The sequence below is a fragment of the Arvicanthis niloticus genome, chromosome 26 (assembly GCF_011762505.2).
Source record: "Arvicanthis niloticus isolate mArvNil1 chromosome 26, mArvNil1.pat.X, whole genome shotgun sequence".
Taxonomy (NCBI): Eukaryota; Metazoa; Chordata; class Mammalia; order Rodentia; family Muridae; genus Arvicanthis; species Arvicanthis niloticus.
Genome location: NC_133434.1, coordinates 28,165,924 through 28,188,503, shown reverse-complemented (window position 1 = coordinate 28,188,503; position 22,580 = coordinate 28,165,924). Strand labels below are relative to the sequence as shown.

At 43.4% G+C, this 22,580-nt stretch overlaps 1 protein-coding gene across 2 annotated transcripts; it reads left to right on the top strand.

Moving 5' to 3' along the window:
* Positions 1-5,468: 5,468 nt before the first annotated feature.
* On the top strand, positions 5,469-22,580 carry Lactb (lactamase beta). Of its 2 annotated transcripts, XM_076925383.1 has the most exons (6): positions 5,470-5,874; positions 6,154-6,220; positions 10,146-10,336; positions 10,590-10,941; positions 13,581-13,746; positions 21,806-22,580. In XM_076925383.1, the coding sequence occupies exons 1-6, from the start codon at positions 5,524-5,526 to the stop codon at positions 22,335-22,337; spliced, it is 1,659 nt and encodes a 552-aa protein (XP_076781498.1). In that variant the 5' UTR covers positions 5,470-5,523; the 3' UTR covers positions 22,338-22,580. The 2 variants fall into 2 exon arrangements, with proteins under 2 accessions (XP_076781499.1, XP_076781498.1); XM_076925384.1 differs by lacking the exon at positions 13,581-13,746 and having other exon boundaries at positions 5,469-5,874; positions 21,806-22,053.

The window sequence follows — 22,580 nt, the reverse complement described above, 5'->3', positions numbered from 1 at the left end:
ACATTGTAAGGCTGATAAGGGTTTTTTTTTTTTTAATTGCATTTTTAAATTTAACTTTATTTGGAAATAGCTGTATATTCACACGCCCTGGTAAGTAATAAAACTTAGATTCCGTAACTTTTCTAAAAGACAAATTCCTGCATTGGTGATGCTTTGAAAAGCTACAGAAAGCCGGGTGGTAGTGGCTCACGCCTTTAATCTGCCACTTGGGAGGCAGAGGCAGGCAGATTTCTGAGTTCGAGGCCAGCCTGATCTACAGAGTGAGTTCCAGGACAGCCAAGGCAGCCAAGGCTATACAGAGAAACCCTGTCTCGAAAAACCAAAAAAAAAAAAAAAAAAAAAAAAAAAAAAAACAAAAAAAAAGCAAGCAAGCAAGCTACAGTAAATTACCATAGCTAAGATGGTAACATAAATACAATCTAAATACAATCTATTAATGTAATCCAGGTTTCCCTGGGTTTTCTCTTACTCTTTGTGTACCTGTGTTTCTATGACAATTAATGACCAATAAGGCCTGTATCTTCCCCCACAAGGAGGCCTCCACAAGCTGAGCAGGCCTGTGACCACCATGATCCTTCATGTCAGTCTTTTAAACTGTGCTCAGCACCCTCTCTCCGCCCCCCCCCCCTCAGCCCATGACCTTGTATCCCACTGGGTTGCCTCTTCATTTTGTCATTCAAGACTGTTATAGAAATGGGAAGGTGGGGGGGTTCAGGGGCTCAGAATAATTGTTGCTCTTGCAGAGGACCCAGGTTCAATTCCCAGGACCCACATGACAGCCCACAACATAGCTGTTGTAACCCCAGTTCCAGGGAATCTGATCCTCTTTTCTGACTAGGCACACACATGGTGCACATACATACATACATACATACATATGTACATTCACATATATAAAGTTAAATAAAATTAATATTTAAAATATAAAAGACATGGGCAGATCAGCCGTAATGGTGCACACAGGTAATCGCAGCACTGATAACATTAAGGTAGGAGGATAGAGTTTTGCAGATGAGCTGGGGTACTTAGTGAATTCCAGGCCAACCTGATCCTATCTCAATAAGGAAAGAGAGAGAGAGAGAGAGAGAGAGAGAGAGAGAGAGAGAGAGAGAGAGAGGAAGAGGAAGAGGAAGAGGGTAAAGAGCTGAAAGAGCTGGCTCAGTGGTTGAGAATACTTTCTGTTCTTGCAGAGGCCCCAGGGTTTGGCTCTCAGTACCCACATCTGTCACTCCAGTTCTAGGGGATTTGATCCTCTCTTCTGGCCTCCGTGGGCCCTCCATGAAAGAACCTACATACACTTAGGTTTACACATACACATAAAATAAAGTAACTGCCTCACAAAATGAACACAGGAAGTGTAGAAGATTTGAATGAACATTACAAAAGATGCATGTGCTACTTTAATATCCAGGAAGTTGAATTCATAATAATAACATGACTTGAATTCTTCTTCTTTTTAAATTCCATTGACCATCAGTGCAACAGCAATGGGACATGATTAGCCACTGAATATATTTCTGATTGACCCACTTAGAAAGAGTAACTTTCTGCTCTTCCAGAGGAGCCAGGTTTGTTACCCAGCACCCACATGGCAGCTAACAACTGTCTGTAGCTCCAGTTCCAAGAGGATCCACTGCCCCCTTCTGGCCTCCATGGGGACTGCATGCACATGGTACACAGATGTACATGCAGGCAAAATATACACAAAAAGTTAAAATTAATAATGTAAGAAAAAATAGCGTATTATTTGTTGGGGGAAGGGTTTTTTTAACCCCAGTCCTCCATTTTTTTCTTCTGTTAAAACTACCCAAGTCATGTTATTATAGTGTTATTTAATGTGTAAGCTATTGGTATACATAAAATGTGTCTTAATAAGAAAACAGCACTTACAATTCAGGAAAAAATGTGTAAATAGCCACTGACCTTAACAGCATCAGCTCCCGAAGGAAATTCAGAGCAAAACCTCAGTGAGATCCTGTTGGGGTGGCTGTCAACAGAAATTCAGTGCTGGGCCAGCAATGGTGGCTCACACCTTTAATCCCTGCACTCGGGAGGTTGAGGCCAGCCTGGTCTACAGTGTGAGTTCCAGGACAGCCAGGGTTACACAGAGAAACCCTGTCTCAAGCAAGCAAAGAATGAAAGAAGAAAAAAGAAGACAGGAAAACAAACAAACAAACAAAGAAAGCCAGTGTTGGCAGCTTGGGGGGGGAGGGGGAGTGGAAACCACCATGCAATGCTGGTGGGCAGGCCAAGTGCTGCTATTGGGAGCATAATTAAATACAAAGTTATGAAATGGCTCTGCAATTCCATCTCCAACTATGATTTCTAAGAGAAATGAAGACCTGCATTTACAACAAGACATTGTGAGTATTTGTAGCAGCTTCCCGTGCAATGGTTGAAACTAGAAATGGCCCAGTCCACTAGTAAGTGCATTAACAAACCCTTATAGCCATACATGCAATACTGCTGGAATGTCACACACACACACACACACACAAACACACACAAACAGGCACACACACAAACAGGCACACACACGCCACACACACACTACACATACACTCATGCACACAGGCACATACACCACACACACACCACACACCACACACACACCACACACACACCACACACACACCACACACACACCACACACACACCACACACACACCACACACACACACCACACACACACCACACACACACACACACACACTCACACACACACACACACACACACACCACACACACAGGCACACACACACACCACACACACACAGGCACACACACACCACATATATACACACACAGGCACACACACACACACACACCCCTAAAAAGGCCTGAATCAGATGGATGACCTTGTAGCTACAGGTACAAAATGCAAACATTTTGGAAAGAACACTGATTCATTCATTCACAGTGGATCTTTGTTCTTTTCCTGTGGTGGTTTGAGTATCTTCCCCTTTGTGTGAAGGAGCAGTCACATCCCCACAACAAAATAGGAGGAAAAATCCAAAACAATTTCAAGTTTTATCTTTTTGTATAAGAAAACACATAAATGATAATAAAATAGAAGAGTGCACTGAGGTGCAGGCACCGGCGCCAGAATAATTATACTGGGTGAAAGAGGAAGACTTTAAAAAAGAACATGGCTCACATCTTCATGGGGGGAAATTCTAGAAAATGCAAACTTCTGATCCTCCTGCCTCCACCTTCCAGGCGCTGGAATTCTAGGCGCCTCCACACCCAGTATTTGTAATTCTTGGGATGGAACCCAGCTTGCTAGGCAGGTACCCTATGAAACGATCTATCTCCCCAGCCCACAGACAGTCTTCTGAAAAGAAAAGTGTCTTAAAATTAGCACCTGTAACCAGACCAAGATTCTGTCTGTGAGACTAGTCTGTGTTTCTAGTCTCCAAGTATGTCTATGTGTTTGTCGCTGCAAAGTGTGCAGCCCTTTAAATGTGGACAGTAAAGTCGTGCAAACCTTAACTGCACAGCTCTGTGAACCCCACAGTGCTTGGAAAACAAGGATCCATTTCTCAGGGGCCACCTTTTTGTCAGGAGCGATGGATGTGTGTGACAAAGGCAGACGCAGCTGGACACCAGACAGTATTCCATAGCTGCTAGGGCAGAGAGAGCTGAACTCAGTAGGATGTGGGCAGAGGAGAGAGAGAGCTGATCAGGAGCATGGGCAGTCTTTTACTTCTGACATAGGTGTTGAGGACATCTAATCCATACAAAGGAGAGGAGGGATCAGGAAATGTGAGTCTTTGCTGAGTTAATTACCTTCGATAAACAAAACAAAACAAATGAAGGAGTCCTTTCTCACACAAGCACACAGTAGCCTAGCTGGGTGCTGGGAACTGAACATAGGTCTTCATGTTTGTGCCAAGCCGACCCCCACAACGCTCACAACAAACTTTTCAATAATGTCGGTGAAGTTTGCCATGTGCTGGTCACTGAAACGAAGCCTCATCTGGGAGAGAATTTGCAAATCATTGGCAGAAAGATCTCAAAACAAATCCAAAAAGTGAAGTCAAGCTGTAACCCAGAGCTAAGGCTCTGGGGTAGGGTTAAGGTAGCTGGAGAAAAGCAACATCGAGAAAAATGGAACATTCCAGAAAGAAGGAAAAATCCTGCACCTGGGCCAGGCCTGCAAGCATTTATCTTTTATTTTCAGAGAACTCAGGTCAGACTACAGACAAGAGGTGGGATGTGCAAAGTAGGAAGGGAGGGATCTGAGCCCTTCACATTAGGCATATCCTCAGCTGCTACAGGAAACAGGACTGGGCGTGGAAGGGCAGCCATACCATCCCAGTGGACGCTGGCCATGTAATAACACTAGCTGCAGCTGCCTCCACTGGTCTTAGCCAGTGTACTACCAGCTTCCCAAAGCCCATGCCTCTGATAGTAGAACCCTTCAAACTGTCTGACAAGAGAGGAAGCCTGAGAATGCCAATTTCTGGGCCACCACCCGACTACTCTGTAGATTTAGACAAATCTCTTAACCTCCCTTTACTCTGATTTCTTCATGTATCTGATGGCAGACAACACAACCAATCTCCAGAGCAGTTACCATGCTTAATGGGACCACATGTGTTTGCTGGCATGATTGTTGATAGTGACTGGGCAGGAAGGCGAGTCAAGACATAAAATTCTCCTAAAAGAATGACAAAAACCCTCATTAGCTTTTTTTTTTCCCATTTTCATGTGTGTGCATGTATATGCATATTTGCATTTGCCTGTGAACGCCCCAGACTAAGTTGGAAACCATCTTTCATTGCGTTTCTTACTTTGGATTGAGGCTGGGTTTCTCAATCAAACCCAGACGTTGACTGTTACAGGTAGGCACCATGCCCACTGGGCATTTTCACCCGGATACTGGGGATTTGAATTCCAGTCCTAGTGTTTGCAAGGCAAGCGTTTGAACCACTGTGCATCTCAGTCAGACAAAGGGGCGAGTGTTAAGATGCGCATAAGGAGGCAAGAAGGTGTTTCTGTCACAGGGGACAGGAGACTTGTTTAAGGGTGTCATGTGTGTTGAGGGAGAGAAGAAGCAAGGAAAGGAGAGAGAGGAGGAGGAGAAAAGAAAAAGAAAGAGAAGCTTGAGGGTCAGAAAGAAAATAAAGTGGAAAGGAGAAAGAGTGGAGAGAAACAGAGAGAAAGAGAAAAGAGGATAGAAGGAGGAACGTGGGATGCGATAGAGAAAAAGAAAACAAGAGAGGGAGGCTAGAGATAAAGGAAGAGAAGAGAGAGGAAAGGGAGAAGATAAAAGAAGGGAGAACGTTACGAAAAAGAGGGAGAGAAAACAAAGCAAGAAAAGGAGGGGCGGAACCAATGAGGACTAGTAGCCAGAAAGCTAGAAAGGAGGCGAGGACCAGGCGCTCGATGCACTCGTCGCTCACCCGTTGGGCCTTGACTGAGCGGAACTGTAAAGCCCCGCCCCAGCCCCGCCCCTCATCCCGCCCACCGCGGCCAAGCCAGCGCAAACTAGGAGGCAGCTGGCTCTGCGGAGGCGACATGTACCGGCTCCTGTCAAGCGTGACAGCTCGGGCTGCGGCCACCACAGGCCCAGTCTGGGCCGGAGGACGGCGCGGGGCGCACAGGCGACCGGGTCTGCCTGTGCTGGGCTTTGGTTGGACCGGCGGCCTGGGGCTCGGGCTGGGGCTGGCGCTCGGGGCAAAGCTGGTGGTCGGGCTTCGGGGCGCCGCCCCCGTTCAGTCCCCCGCGGACCCCGCGGCATCCAGCGCTACCGAGCTGCCGCACGAGCAGGCCCCGGGCCCGGGGAGCCCGACCACGCCTGCGCCGCCCGCTGCCAGGGGCTTCTCCAGAGCCATCGAGAGCAGCCGCGATCTGCTGCACCGGATTAAGGTTCGGGCCCAGTGGGCGTCAGGGCGGCGGCTTCCGAGAAAGACTTTCCGTTTTCCGACTGCCTAGCCGCGGGCTGAGGCTCTCGGGGTTGCTCAAGTAGCAGCTGAGGTCACCGGCCGCGGAGGGGCCCGCCCCTTCCCCTTTAGAGAGCGAGTCCGGCGCACCTCGACGGTCGCCGCGCTCGGAGCACAATCCTCGCCTTCCTGGTGGGCGGGGCCGCAGAGTGGGCGGAGTCAGTCCCACTTTTGAACCACCATAGTCTTCCTTCTCTTCTCTTAGGATGAGGTTGGTGCCCCCGGCATAGTGGTTGGAGTTTCTGTAGATGGAAAAGAAGTATGGTCAGAAGGTGAGTTCAGCAAGTGGTCCATTTTGTTACTGGTGAAATAAAATACTGATATTTTACAGGTTGGCGTTGCAAAAAGTGGCACATTTGTAGAGACAGTGTATCACTAGGATAATCAGGCTGTTTTATTTATCACTGAAAAGTTTAAAATGTAACTAACTGGGCTGGGAGTATAGCTCAGTGGAAGCTCACTTCCTTAACCTCCATGTGTGAGGGCAAAAGAAAGTAAATAATTAAATTGTGTGACTCAAGTACATGGATGTGGTCAAAATGCTTTGTTTCTTCTCCCGGTTTACTCTTAAGAGTTGAAAATGGAATGTAGAACAATCCATTAAATTACTACTATCACATATTAGATAACCCTTATTAGTAACTAAAACATAAGTTTCTGCATAGTTTTATTTTTTTTTTAATTCAGTAGTTTTTTTATTCCCCACTTCTGTAAAAGGCACTATACCAAGTATTAGGAATACATGACATCCCTGGTCCTTAATGAGTTACAATCTATTATTATATTTAGTAGGCAGACGTGTTCACTGTTTTGTTTGTAAAAACAAAAAGCTTGAAGTGGTTTGAGATGTAGCTAGTTGGTGCTTGCTCTTGGGTACCAGTTCTGGATATGATCTTTTGCACCACAGAAATCAAAGTGGTATGGGCTTGTGATCCTATTCCTCAGGAGGTAGAAGCTGGAGGATCAGAAGTTCAAGGTCACATAATGTGTTTGAGGCCAGCCTGAGCATGTAGAGACCCTGGTATCCACCCTCCCCTAAAGTTAGAGGCTTTGAGAGAGCCATTTCTGTTCCTTTTACAGTAAGTTTATCAAAGTACTATTTCATAATATAACTTCTTCATTATGAGCAAATTGTTCCAGTTCATCACCTGGTTTTCCTTCCTTCCTTTCTTTCTCTTTCTTTCTTTCTTTCTTTCTTCATTTTGTTTTTCAAGACTGGGTTTCTCTGTGTAACAGACCTGGTTGTCCTGGAACTTACTTTGTAGACCAGACTGGCCTCAAACTCATAAGAGATCTGCCTCCTGAGTACTGGGATTCAAGTCTTGAGCCACCACACCCAGCTCATCACCTAGGTTTTTTGTAAATGGTATTTTAGGCATTATTTAAAGAAAGCAGTAGTTTCAGAAGATGTTGCTGGAAGTGGTAGGGTTTTGGAAAATTATACTTCACTTGAGTATATGTGTATTTTAATTAATATAGTTAGTTTATGAAAAAATGTAATAAGCTGGACATGGTAGCACATGCCTATAACTGTAGTGTTGCAGTCTGAGCTGCCCCACATTTGGGGACCAAAATGTTGGGGACTGCTCTATCAATGTTGGAACCCGCACTGCCAAAATCCTTGGGAGCTAAGTTGTTAGAGCCCGTACTGCCCCAAGCTGCTCCAGTCCACGGGTCAGGGCGAGGAATGGAGACCAGACAGAGTGTGATTCAATCCTGTTTATTCTTCAGTCTCTCCTCTCCAAGTCCCAAGTCTTGAGTTCCTAGTCCCTAGTTCCTAGTCCCTAGTCCCTAGTCCCTAGTCCCTAGTCCCTAGTCCCTAGTTCCAAGTTCCAAGTTCTAGTCTAGTCTAGTCTCATCCAAGTACAAGTGTCTAATCCTAGTTGCCTGTGAGTCTTAAGTGTCTACTACCAAGTGCTAGTGTCTAATCCTAGTTGCCTGTCTCGAGTCTCAAATGCCTACTGTCTAACCCTCTTTCCAAGTCTCGAGTGTCTAATACTTAATAATTTCTTCTGTCTGCCTCTCGCCTTTTATATGTCTCACTTCTAAGCCACGCCTCTAAGTCACGCCCTTAAGTCACGCCCTTAGGTCTTATCTCTTAATCACACCTTTAAGTCTCACACAGCCAAGGGAAGATCCTGGGTATGTAAAACAAGATGTTATCAGAGTGTGCTCAGCTGTTGTAGGCCGTTGTAATCAAGTCTCTTGTCAGGGTATATGGCTCAAGATGGCTACAAGGATCATAGCCGCCTTCTGTCAGCTCCCCACACTATAGCACTGAAGAGCTGAGGTACGAAGATCACCTTGACTTTGAGGCCAACCTGAGGGTCATATTGGAAGATCCTGATCCAAAAAGCATAACGAGCAGGACTAGGGAGATAACTCAGTGGTTAAAAACTTTTGCTGCTCTTGCAGAGTGTCCCAGTTTGTTTCCTACAGGTGGGTCACAACTATCTGTAACTCCAGTTCCAGAGGAGCTGCTACTCACTTCTAGCCTCTATGGGCATGCATATTCTTTGTAGGAGTGTTTTGCCTGCATGTATGCCTGTGTACTATGTGCATACTTGGTGCCCACAGAGGCCAAACTTTACAACCTAAGTTCAATCCCAGGGACCAGTATGGTGGAAGGAGAAAATTGCCTTTTGCAAGTTGTCCTCTGACTTCTATAGGTACATGTAATACATACACACACACACACACACACACACAGAGAGAGAGAGAGAGAGAGAGAGAGAGAGAGAGAGAGAGAGAGAGAGAGAGGTTGGGGAGAGGGAGAGAGAAAGATTGGGAAGAGGGAAGGAAGGAAAAAGAGAGAATAAAAATAATAAAAAAGAATTTAATAAATGCCAGCTTTCTAAGTAGGAGCTTTATACAAATATTTTTGTTTTGTTTTGTTTTGTTTTTCGAGGCAGGGTTTCTCTGTGTAGCCTTGGCTGTCCTGGAACTCACTCGGTAGACCAGGCTGGCCTCGAACTCAGAAATCCGCCTGCCTCTGCCTCCCAAGCGCTGGGATTAAAGGTGTGCGCCACCACCGCCCGGCTATACAAATATTTTTACATTTACCATTTTATTCTTTTCCTACTTCAGGTCTTGATATTTCTTTCATCTAATTGCACACTTTTACACTGCAGAATATAAAAACTAAACTTTTTTCTAGAAGAAGCTTTTAAAAATTAGTATATTGTTTTTCCTCTGGTTGCAGCTGCATTAAGCAAGTGGATAGGGAATTTGACATATTTGTATTTGTTTTATTTTGCTGGCTATTTTAAAGAAATCAGTGAGGGTGCATAAAAACAGAAAACTGCAATATGAGGAATTATGAAGAATGGTGATGTTTACTTTAAAGAATATAAATTATTTAAAGTGTAGACTAGCAAGCCTGGTTATACAGATCTGGCTACAGTATCTGTCACCCCACCTTTGATACCAAAGTTTATATTAGGGTTCTCTCAGAACTTTTGACAGAACTTATAAAATGAATCTCTATTTATGTAAAAAGTGGATTTATTAGAATGACTTACAGGGTGTGGTTAGCTACTCCAACAATGGCTGACTATGAATAAAAAGTCTAAGATTCCAGAATGTGTTCAGTCAACAAAGCTAGATGTCTTAGCTGGTCTTCATTAAATGCTAGAATCCCAACGGAATAGGCTCTAATGGGAGTGAAGGAACGAACTTGCTAGGAAGGTAAGAGCAAGCAGGCAGAAAGCAAAAGCCTCCTCCTTCCATGTCCCTGTATAGGCTTCCTGCAGAAGGCATGGCCCAGATTAGACCTGAATTAAAGATCTGGATTAAAAATAGATCTTTCCACTTTACTTCAAATTAAGCAGAAATCCCTAACAAGTACGCCCTCTATTTTGCATTTTAATTCCAGATGTAGGCAAATTAACAAGCAAGAATAGCCATCACAATACTCAGAATCCCAAATGGAAGTAGTATCTTGAGTTCAAGACCAACCTGGGCTATGTAAAAAGAAGCATCATCATTATATTGTTAGGCTAAGAAAAACTAATGGTATCTGAAAACATTGGATGAAAATTTGTTAGGTGCCAGGTAAACTCTAGTTCACGCTTACTATTGTCAGTATTGATAAGACTCTCATCCGTACTAGACCAGTGTCTTCTAAAAGCAGCAGTGAGTGTCTTTAGATTTGATACAGTTTCAGTGTCAGACTCTGTGCTTTTGTTTCCTTTGAAGGTTTAGGCTACGCAGACGTGGAGAACCGAGTGCCCTGCAAACCAGAAACTGTCATGAGAATAGCAAGCATCAGCAAGAGTCTGACCATGGTGGCTCTGGCTAAGCTGTGGGAAGCGGGGAAGCTGGATCTGGACGCCCCTGTGCAGCAGTATGTTCCCGAGTTCCCCGAGAAAGAGTATGAGGGTGAAAAGGTAGTGACACTCACAGCTCCTTTTCCCACTGGTATGTTACACTGTGTATACCGGAATCCTATTCTAAGTATTTAATAGAATTCTTTGGCTTGGTTTTGTTTCATAGATTTCTTTTTCAATCTAGATGATAATCTGTTGGCTACTTTTCTGTGAGCCTTCTGTTCCAAAGCTGTTGTTGGCTTGTTTGCTACAGTGTAACCACTGTCAGTGAAGTTTTATGGTTTTGTTTTGTTTTTCTGTTTTTTGTTGCTAGGTTGTTGTCACAACAAGATTACTAATTTCGCACTTAAGTGGCATTCGCCATTATGAAAAGGACATGAAGAAAGTGAAAGAAGAGAAAGCTTATAAAGCCCTGAAGATGGTGAAAGGGACACCACCGTCTGACCAAGAGGAAGAACTGAAAGAAAAGGGAGGTGACCGTCACGAAAAGAGTGACTCGCAGAAAACCAAAGCCGAGCAGGACAGTGAGGCCAGATGCCGCGGCGCAAAGCCAGGCAAGAGAAGGAATGATTTTGAACAAGGCGAATTATATTTGAAAGAAAAGTTTGAAAATTCAATCGAATCACTAAGATTATTTAAAAATGACCCTTTATTCTTTAAACCTGGTGAGTCCTGACTCCCTCTCCTAACAAAGTTGTTGTTCAAGTTTCTTTTTTCAGAAAGGTCGAGACATTGCTTGCCATCCTGATGGCTTTCAGTAAGGTTAATTATTGTAATGGGTCAGTATAGTGCCTGCATCATGTGTGCGTGTGTGTGTGTGCACGAGTGCCTGTGTTTACATGTTTACATGTGTGCTTGTGTGTGTGCACGCATGAGTGTCTGCATGTTTACATGTATGCTTGTGTATGTGCATTTATACTTGTGTGTGCATGTGTACATGCATGTATATTACACATGTGTATATGCATGTGCCTGTGGAGGCCAGAGATAACAACCTTAGATATCATTCCCCAGGAAGAGTTCTCATTGGTTTTGTTTGTTTTACATTTTATTTATTTGTTGTGATATGTGCAGAGGTCAGAGGTCAACTTCCCACAGTCAATTCTCCTCCCACCGTGTGGGTCCCAGGAACTGAATTCAGGGCTTGGCAGCAAGTACCTTTACCTGTTGAGCCATTTTGGCTCCCTAGAGCTAGGATTGCAAGTGTCATCACCCTGACTTCTTTATGAGGGCTCTGGGGATTGAACCCTGGTCCTCCTGCTTGCTCTACAACCACTTTCCCAACTGAGCTATCTCCCCTAACAGCTAGGCAGATAGCTTTAGTGTCATGGAAGGCTACCCCATCATAGAGAGTCTCAGCACTGAGATATCCATGGGAACAGGAGAGTGTTGGCATAATAGTTCTCCAGACAGAACTTGGACACAAGTGGAGAGGCGAAGGCGCTGCTGTTGCACTTGTGTGTGGTTAGCACTAGCACGGCAAGGGCTCTGCAGCCTGTTTGTCCCTTTGTCCCTTAAGACGCTACTGTTAGTCAACTTACCTTCCCCCAAATGCTAATCCATAAAACATTGCTTTTTCTTTGGGACAGCAGCTCACTGTGTAACCCAGGCTGGCTCACCTGTGATCCTCCTGCCTCAGTCTCGGAAGTGCTGAGATCACAGGTGTGTAGCACCATGCTTGGCTTTAGCCTTGTGTTCATCTTTATGTGGTTTTTTTTTTTCTTAAATTTACCTTAAATTGGTATATTATTTTCATTTGAAAGCCATCTATGGGACTGGAGAGATGGCACAGCAGTTAAGAGCAAGCATGCATTGCTCTTGCAGAGAACCTGACCTCAGTTCCCAGCTCCCACATCTGGTGGCTCATAGCTGTCCAACACTCTAGCTCCTCCTGAGAAGCTCATGCTTTCTTCAGACCTGGTTGGTCAACTGACCTCAGTATGCACTCCCTTCCCCCATATACATAATTTTTTAAACTAAATAAATTAAAGATTTTACTGTGAATCAGCATTATTATATAGAAACAACTAAAAAGACCAATGAAGATATAATTATGGATTTTGTTTAAAATTAAAATAATAAGGTTTAAAAATAAGGTTTCTACCCATTTTTAGTATAGATCATAAAATCTTAAGAATTCAGACTCCTAAGTGAGCCAAATTGTGTGTGTGTGTGCACATATTTGAACAAAATTTTATGCCTACATACATTTTATTAAAATAACTAATAGCTGGCAGCATAGCTGGGTAGTGATGGCCACACTTTTGATCCCAGCACTCAGGAGGCAGTGGCAGTCAGATCACTGAGTCAAGGCCAGCCTGGTCTACAGACTGAGTTCAAGCCAGGGCTACACAGAGAAACAGAGAGAGAGAGAGAGAGAGAGAGAGAGAGAGAGAGAGAGAGAGAGAGAGAGAGAGAGAGAACACTCATGTGACTAGTTATATCTTAAACAGTGGGATGTATTGCGGAGAACAAGACATTTGATTAAGGGCTTGCTGTGTGCTGCTACGTAGGTGGTCATAAAGCTGTCATCAGGGCAAACCTGAATTCAGGGGCAGCCTGTGACTTACTCCACCCTCCTCTTGGCATTCACAACTTCTGGGCAATCAGTAGCCAGAAGGAAGATGCCTTTAGGTGCACTTTTTGGAGAAGTATCTTTGAGCCTTAATGATCTCTAAATAAAGCCTGACACCCCGGTGACCCAGCAACTCTGCTCTGCCCTTTGAATATACCGGACTGTGAAATAATATTGTTCTGTGTTTTATCCATAAAAAGAACCCCAGAGCCTGTGCCTCTCTCTGCACATGTCATTGTACTTCTCGGCCAAGTTGTAACTTCTGCTGTGCTTACCACAGCCTGTCTTGGGTTCACTCCCAGCACTTCCCACTCCCACCCCCACCCAACCCCCAAAAAAAGACAAGTGATGGAGAAGTCAGATTCGCTTTGCTTCTGCCTTTCTATTTGATTGCCAATTTGAAGGGTTTGTTTTTGTTTTGAGGTAATATATATTTGCTTATTTCATGTTCAGATAAATGAGCAGATTCAGACAAGGATTGGAGTCCCTGTGTTGATCATTGTGTTTTTTCCTTTGTTCTGGAGCTGGCCTGATATTTAGGCCTGAACTACACATGGGCATTACAAAGCTAACCAAGGTGTTGGCACATCACCCGTAACCTATATTTAGATGTTAAAATAAAATATTACAGCTTTAAATATGACTGTTTTCAGTGGAAATATATTTTGCATATGTTTGAATAATAATTGAGCAATTTCTCCCCTTTTCCCCATGTGATGATGTCTCAAGGTAGTCAGTTTTTGTATTCAACGTTTGGCTATACTCTGCTGGCAGCCATAGTAGAAAGAGCTTCAGGATATAAATATTTGGACTATATGCAGAAAATTTTCCATGATTTGGACATGCTGACAACTGTCCAGGAAGAAAATGAGCCAGTGATTTACAACAGAGCAAGGTAAACAGACACCCACTGTGTCCGGCTGTGTGACGTCTTAACGCTGTGCTGTCGCTTAAAAGTCAGACTGTCCTTGTTTCCGTTCCAGCATCAGCTCGCCATGGGTTTTGGAGCTTTTCTACAGGTCTGCTTTTTATGAGTAAAATGAAAGAAAGAAATATGTTTGTGGTGTCTCACACCTATAATCCCAGCACCAGGAGGATGAGGCACAGGGATTACTGTGAGTTCAAGACCAACCTAGGCTACACACTGAGTGCCAAGCTAGAATGCAATCACAGAGGGGAAGTGGGGCCCAAGAATAAGAAACAGTCATGGTTCAAGCTCTTGAGTAATTAAGCCACAATTCTGCTTACCGTGTGCATAGACAATTTGGTTTTTAAACATTGTCTCTTATTAAAGTTTTATTTATTTACTTACTTACTTACTTAATTTTGGTTTTTTGAGACAGGGTTTCTCTGTGTAGCCCTGGATGTCCTGGAACTCACTCTGTAGACCAGGCGGCCTCGAACTCAGAAATCCACCTGCCTCTGCCTCCCAAGTGCTAGGATTAAAGGTGTGTGCCACCACCGCCCGGCATCTTCTCTTATTTTTAATGTTATTATTTACTTCTTTTTTTTCCGTACTTAAAGTTTATTTTGAAGTAATTCTTACTTAGAAAAAGTTACAATAGTGTAAGAAATTCACATAGACCTGTTAACAAATTCCCCAAGTGTTATGCCGTATTTATATTATCTGTCTGTTGGTGTTTCCTGAGCCATTTGGGGATAAGCTGTAGACATGGTACTCAGAACTCATAAAAGCTCACGTGTGCATCTTCTAAAAGTGAGGACATTCTGCAGTGATTCAATCAAATCTTCAGACTTTATTCCAATTTTGCCAGCTGTTCTAATAATGTCCTTTGTAGCATACACTCACACGTGCACATATGAACATGTGCATAGTGTCTGGTCCAAGGGCTGGCCCAGTAGCCAACATCTCATTTCATGTTCTGGGTCTCAGAAGTTGCATGCTGTAAACTCGTTCAACTATTGGTAACAGTATTTTAGTGCTTTGTTAGAGTGGTACCAGGTTTCTCTTTCTTCTTCTTTTTTTAAGATTCATTTTTATTTTATTCATGTGTGTCTGTGTAGATTTGTGTATGAGTATGCAGTTGACCTAGGATGCCCAAATCCCTACACTGGATCCCTGGAGTTTTGAGCTGCAAATGGGTACTTGCAACTGAACCCAGATTCTCTGGAAGAACATCCAATGCTTTAACTGCTGCACTGTCTTTCCAGACCTTCTATGCCTTTTACATTTGTTAGTTGGGATTCTATTAGAAGAAAGCTATTTTCCTCTTATTATCTGTATGCTTATTCATACTAGTATGCATTGTAGGTTACTTTGATCAATGAGCCATAATCTGCCATTATATGGGTAAATGGTTGTTGGGTTTTGTGTGTGTGTGTGTGTGTGTGTGTGTACATAAAATATGTATAAAGGATTACTAGTTATGTATTATGTGTGCGTGCCTGTATGCATTTATGTGAAGTATGTGTGTGCTCATGCAGGCTATAGGGCGGTGTCAGAGCACCTGGAACTGGAGTTTCATGTGGTTGTGAGCCTCCTAATTTGGGTACTGGAAACTGAACTCATGTCTTCTGCAAGAGCAGTAAGGGCTCCTAACTGCTAAGCCATCTCTCTAGTCCCCAGTATGTGTATATTTTTATTTTTGAATTTTTGAGACAACTTTCATTATGTAGTTCAGACTGGCCATGAACTTGAAATTCCCCTATCTCAACCTCCAGAGAGCTGGGATCAGAGCTCTCGGTACTGTGCCCAGTGCTTATTTTTAATCAGGGTTTTAGGATTGATATTCTATATGTTAATGGTGAACATTAAAATAATCATTGGCTTACAATGAGAAATGTGCTCCTTCCTAAGGGTTCTGTTTTTAGAAATTGAAAGATACTTAGTAAAGTATGATCAACTAAAATTTTTAATCATAATTTTTGCTAGTAAACTCATAAAGGGGATTTTGGCAGAGAATTTTGAGGCCAGCAAGTAATCTGAGTTTTCCAGTTCTTGTTTCTGTTTTATTAAGTAATATGTGATGTAATAGAAGGGTAGTATATTGAACATATCATTTGTTCATTTTCCTTGCATCTCTCCAGTAATGCATACTTAGAAGGGTATTTATTGGTACTTTCAAAGGAAGAAGATGAAATGGTACTATTTGGGGTTTTTTAAGCTTTATTTTCCCATCTAGTTTTTGTTTAATCTTACATTGTTTTGGCCAAATTATCTTGTTTGTTTGTTTGTTTGTTTGTTTGTTTGTTTGTTTGTTTTTCGAGACAGGGTTTTTCTGTGTAGTCCTGGCTGTCCTGGAACTCACTCTGTAGACCAGGCTGCCCTCGAACTCAGAAATCTGCCTGCCTCTGCCTCTGCCTCCCAAGTGCTGGGATTAAAGGCGTGCGCCGCCACCACCCAGCAAATTATCATTTTAAATTGACATTTTATTTTAAAGGACTAAGCATGCATTGTGAATCAGTCCGTGGCCTAAAAGACAGAAGAAATTAGGTTAGCATCAAACAATGAATTTTAGTTTTTAAAAAAGGCCTATGGTTCTTGAGCACTTGAGATTCTCGGTGTTTAAGATAATATCACAAGTATTATCTGTGGTTCTAGCATCATACTCTACTGAAAAACAAGAAAAAGGACACATTAAATGCCAGTGTTTGTCTGTTGAATCTAAAGAAAGATTATCTAGTGCCAACAGCAGACCCTGTGTGTGTGTGTGTGCGCGCGCGTGTGTGCGTGTGTGCGCGAGCGCACACGAATGCATGTAAACCCATGAGTGTATACAGAAGCCAGGGAGTCAGGTATCTTCCCTCCCACACCCCTCTCTTCCTTACTTCCTTGAGATGGGATATCTTACTGAACCTTGGCTAGACTGCTAACAAGATCCTGGGATCTGACTCCAAGGCTCCAGTACACACTGGAGTTGAAGGCACATGTGGGCATACTCAGTGTTTACATGTATACTGATTCTAACTCAGGGCCTCATGCTTGCACAGACCTATGCCCCGACTGTACCCACTGACCCATCCCTAGCCCAAGCCTGTTTCTAATCTGAACACTCAGGCTCTGTGATTGTGTGTACATGAGCTATTTCATAACTTGCAAAACAATCAAAATACTGTGTGTGATGCTAAGTTAGTTTCATGTTGGCTCTTATCCCTTGCATAGCTACAAGGAATTTTCACTTTACTGGAAGGGTCCTATCAGTTCAGAGGTAAAAGGTTTTGTTTATTTGTTTGGATTTTTTGAGAAATATTTATTTATATAAAAATTATGTGTATATGTGATTGTCTGGATATGGTTTTGATCATGTGAGATGGGTACTAATGAGGCTCAAAGGGCAGCAGATCCCTGGAGCTGGAGGCACAGTTGGCTGTGAGCCTCTAGACATGGGTGCTAGTAACTGAACTCTGGTCCTCTGCAAAAGCAGGGTGTGCTCTTCACTGCCGAGCCGGCTCTCCAGCCCTCATTTGCTTGGATTTTGATAGGACCTAGTGATCCCATACAAAGGGGTAGTTGGTTCATTTTATTTAAAAGTACTGCTGCCGGGCAGTGGTGGCACGACTTTAATCCCAGCACTTGGGAGGCAGAGGCAGGTGGATTTCTGAGTTCGAGGCCAGCCTGGTCTACAGAGTGAGTTCCAGGACAGCCAGGGCTACACAGAGAAACCCTGTCTCGAAAAACCAAAACAAACAAACAAAAAAAGTACTGCTGATATAAAACAAGGCACTCGGGTCAGATGTGCCTAGTTACTAGAGTGCTTGCCCAGCATGCATCAAGCTCTTCGTGTCTCTGCCTCAGTTCTTTCATAAAGCCAGATATGGCAGTACAGCCTTTAAGCCCAGCATACCTTGGCTCTTCGTTTCCAACAAACAGAAAATAGGCCACAAAAAAAGTATAGTCTCTACTTTGCTTTTATTTGATTTGATGGAGTATCTATGTGGGCCTCTAAATTCAGGTGTGATTCTTTTTTTGTATTTTGAGTTTCTTTGGTGGTGGTGGTGGTTTTTGCTGTTTGTTTGTTTTAAGACAGAGTCTCTCTATGTAGCCCTCGATGTCCTAGAACTCGATGTGTAGACCAGGCTGGCCTTGAACTCAGAGATAGTCCACTCTGCCCCTCAAGTGTTAGCATTAAAGGCGAGTACCTCACCCAGCCTTCTTTGTAGTTTTTTTTTTTTTTTTTTTTTTTTTAAAGATTAAAGACACTAGGCTTTTTAGGGCTGTTCTGGGAGAAGAGGTAATCTTTTAAAAAATATGCACCTGTGCCAGGAGTAGTGGCCTATGCCTTTAATCCAAACACTAAGGTGGCAGAGGCAGATGGATCTCTGTGACATTTAGGCCAGCCTGGACTACATAGTGAGCTTCAGGACAGCCAGAGCTATATAGTAAGACCCTGTTTGCAAATAAAGAAACTAACAACAACAACAAAACCCCCACAGAAATATGTACCCAGAGAAACTTTAAGTAAAATTTAGTAACCACATTTTCTTTCTATTAGTTTTCTGTACTATTTTGTACAAAATGAGATGCTCACATCTTATTAGTCTACTGATCTGTTGGCATAATCATACTTGCTATAATATTTGTTATAATATCCTGACCAATGCTTTTTAGGGTTATTGAATGAATCTGTGTCCCGTGTGTGTGTGTGTGTGTGTGTGTGTGTGTGTGTGTGTGTGTAAGAGAGAGAGAGAGAGAGAGAGAGAGAGAAAGCCTGGAAGAAATGCTAACATTGTAGAATCATGAAAGAAAGAAATTGGAGTCATTTTTCAAACTATATATTCTCATATCCCTCTAAAGTTATGAACTTTGAAAGAAGATATAAGTCTGGGAGGGAGAAAGGCCCACATATTTCAGCCTTCCTTCAGAAGCACATTAGAGAATTATTAGTGTTAGCAGAAATCCAGGTTTGGGGGCTGGAGAGGTGGCTCAGCAGTTAAGAGTACCTGCTGCTCTTACATGGGACCTGGCTTTGAGCCTCAGCACCCACATGGTGGCTCACAGTTATCTGTAACTCTTAAGCACCGAGCCATCTCTCTTTAACTCTGATTTCTTCTTCCAAAATTTCACTATATCCTCTAAAAACCCAGTACTTATTTGGATGAAGTAGGATGAGCAGTTAGGAAAAAGATGTAGACGTGGCTTTAGAGGATCCTGGGGAGGTGGACTGGAAAAGAGAGCTCAGAGAGCAGAAGGGCCCAGGAGGAGTGCCAGGAAGCTCTGGTCAGCAGTGATAACGGACAAAGCCGATGAGGACCGAAGGCAGGAGTTAGAAGAGCATGGAGACAGCAGTTGAGGAAGGTGGAGAACAGATACCTGCCTTTAACAGTTACAGACTGATGGAGACTGCAGTCTATAGTAAGGGCTGTAGCGTAAATGGGGAGGTGAGCAGGAGAGCAGATGTGAGCTCCCTCATGCAGTTCAGCAGGAAAGAGAGAGAGAGAGAGAGAGAGAGAGAGAGAGAGAGGAAGAAGGAGGAGGAGGAGGAGGAAGGGAAGGGAAGAAGAGAAGGGAAGGGAAGGGAAGGGAAGGGAAAAGAAAAGAAAAGAAAAGAAAAGAAAAGAAAAGAAAAGAAAAAGACAGAGACATACAGACAGACAGGAGACTGGTTGTTGGAGATTTTCCCTTTGGAAGAATTTTAGTGTGTGTGTGTGTGTGTGTGTGTGAGAGAGAGAGAGAGAGAGAGAGAGAGAGAGAGAGAGAGAGAGAGAGAGAGAGAGAGAGAGAGAGACACAGAGAGAGAGAGACACAGAGAGAGAGAGAGACAGAGAGAGACAGAGACAGAGAGACAGAGAGACAGCGAGCGAGCGAGCTAGGGTAAGGGAGCCAGAGTTTCTAACACAACACAAATAGCTCTTCCTGATCTGCCCCCTGTCCCACCTACTTCTCCGGCATTTCCTCTGGCTGCTTCCCTCTTGTCCCCTTCCTGCAGCCAAACTGAATGGCTTGCTCCTCTGCGTGGCCTCAGTCATGCTTGTACAGCACTGTTTGGGTTTCTCACATCCATCTTTCTGGTCAGGCTGTAACCTGTTTCTCAAAAGGTGATGCAGAGCCAGCAGGATTGGCATCATCTGGAGGCTTGTTAGAAATGAGGAATTTGGATCTCCTCCAAGCCTCATTATAATAGACATTCCCAAGGGCTGTGGCCTCAGCTTGTTGTAAATGCATTGTTTAGCAAGTACTGATGGGCTAGTTGGTGGTCTGGCAGGATACGGAAGAATTTATCACAGGTGGGGCTCTTCCATAGGTCATGGTACATTTAGGAGTGTGGTACTCACTCTCTGTGGAAGACTGCTGGCTGTGTTACAGGTCATGGAAGGAAGTGTGGGTTTATTCCCATTGCTGTGGTAAACACTGGACGGGTTGGGCTGGGTGAAAGGCAGAGACATAATCTGTAGCTTTTAACTGAACCGTGGATTTCCAGGAGAGAAAATAACGTGAGAAGTGTAGCCAGTAGAGTCAAGTTTTAGGGACAAAACAAGGCAGTCACACATGCAGGCGTAGAGCCAGGTGTAGTAGCACTTGGCAGACTGAGGCAGGAGGATTCTGAGTTGGAGACCAACCTGGGTCACACAGTAGGACTTTGCCTCATAAGCAGACAAATAGCAGAAACCCCCAAACACAAAAGGATGTTGACAGTAGAACTAATCTTTTTAAAACTGGAAGGAATGTCTTAAGTAACTACAGAATAATAGATGGTGGTGGTGGTGGTGGTGGTGGGAATATCATTTTTAGATAAATTCAGGCTCACTTTAGATGGCCTTGATCTTGTCAGTAAAGCAAACTGTGTGGTGATATTCTTCTTGGAGCCAACTTGGATAGAATGTTGAGAGCGGAAGAAACTGAGGATACCGGTTACGGATGTACCAGGGAATGAGCAGAGAGGAAGGTGTGACACCACTGAGGAGTGGGGCTGTGGCTCCGTGGTTCAGCACCAGCTAGTAAGTGCAAGGCTTTGGGGTCTAACCCTAGCACTGACCCAACCAGTCAGTACTGCCGTCCTGCAGCCAGAGTATATGGTCTGGCTTTGCTGTATAGATTCCTGCTTTGCCTGTCAACCAAGGGAGAAGGGGATGAAGACTGGTGTACTGGTGTGGTTAAAAGAATGAGACAGTGTTCTAGTGAGACCATAGCCAGAGCCGCTGACTAACTAATGCCAAAGTTAGAGCAGAAAAGGCAGCCACACTCAGGAAGAATCTCAGGTCTGAGAGCTCAGGAGAGGGCGGTAGGTCAGTGGAGGACACAGGGAGGGCAGAGGTGTTCAGTGCTGGAGAGGTGGGAAGTAAGCATTTATGACAACACTGACCTCCGATGGTTCAGTCAGAACAAATGGGCTCATATATTAATGCTTATTAAAATGACCTGACGTGCAGAAATTACTATATAAATATTGTTTATGAGTGAAATCACAGCAGTAAAGGTAAGGTAAGACTTGGGATTCAAACTTAACTTCGCTGAACTGAACCTTTCCTATAATCCCTAGGAAGTACCAAGTTGCATCGTCACATGTGGCATTTGTATGCTCTTTTTGTCCAAGAAATCTAGTCTTCTAAGTATCAGCCTTATTTCTACAGACCCTCATGTATACACATTTTGTTACAAAGTTCATTTGTAGCACCCGATTCAACACTAAGCCCAAGGACTAGGAATATCTACCCAATATAAATATTAATATATGGGACAAATATGTAATATTAATCAATGCACTGTTGCAAGTATTAAAAGTTAGATATGCAAAAAAAAAAAAAGAGGTAGATATGCTTGGTATGGAAAAGCCATACCATAGGAAAAGATTCTTTCTATGTTTTAGTTCATTAAGTAGATTACCTAACGAGTTATCACTATGAGTTGAATTATATTGAAGGTTTATAGATAGTTTGTCGTTGTGTATAGCCCCCACACCCCGCCTCATTTGTATACATTCCTATTCATTGTCACATGAAAAGTCAATGACAAGTAGACTATTAAATTCTTAATGACTATTCTTACTTCATTTTAGATTTTATGTGTACAATAAAAAGAAGCGTCTTGTCAACACACCTTACGTGGATAACTCCTATAAATGGGCTGGTGGTGGATTTCTGTCCACAGTGGGTGACCTCCTGAAGTTTGGGAACGCAATGCTCTACAGCTACCAAGTTGGGCAGTTTAAGAACTCAAATGAAAATCTCTTGCCTGGATATCTCAAGCCAGAAACGATGGTGATGATGTGGACGCCAGTCCCTAACACAGAGATGTCCTGGGATAAGGAGGGCAAATATGCCATGGCCTGGGGTGTTGTAGAGAAGAAGCAAACGTACGGATCCTGCAGGAAGCAGCGGCACTACGCCTCACATACTGGAGGTGCCGTGGGTGCCAGTAGTGTCCTGCTGGTCCTTCCTGAAGAACTGGACCCAGAGGCTATAAACAACAAGGTTCCCCCACGAGGAATAATCGTCTCTATCATATGCAACATGCAGTCTGTGGGCCTCAATAGCACTGCTTTGAAGATCGCTCTGGAATTCGATAAAGACAGAACCGACCAATCCTAAACGGTGCACAGGTCCACAGTGAGCCTTTCGTTCCTTGAAATGTTGACGTTCCAAAATACATAAACACTTAAGAATACATTTGTAATAGAGTACAGTTAAATGTGGAGAATTATGTACCTCTAATTGCTTAATTTTGTAACTGCCTTTTTATTGGACAATTAGTTCTTTACACTCAGGGAAATAACAATTGTTTCTACTTTAAAAAAGTGTTAACTCTTGAAATAAAATATTCTGATAAAAGAA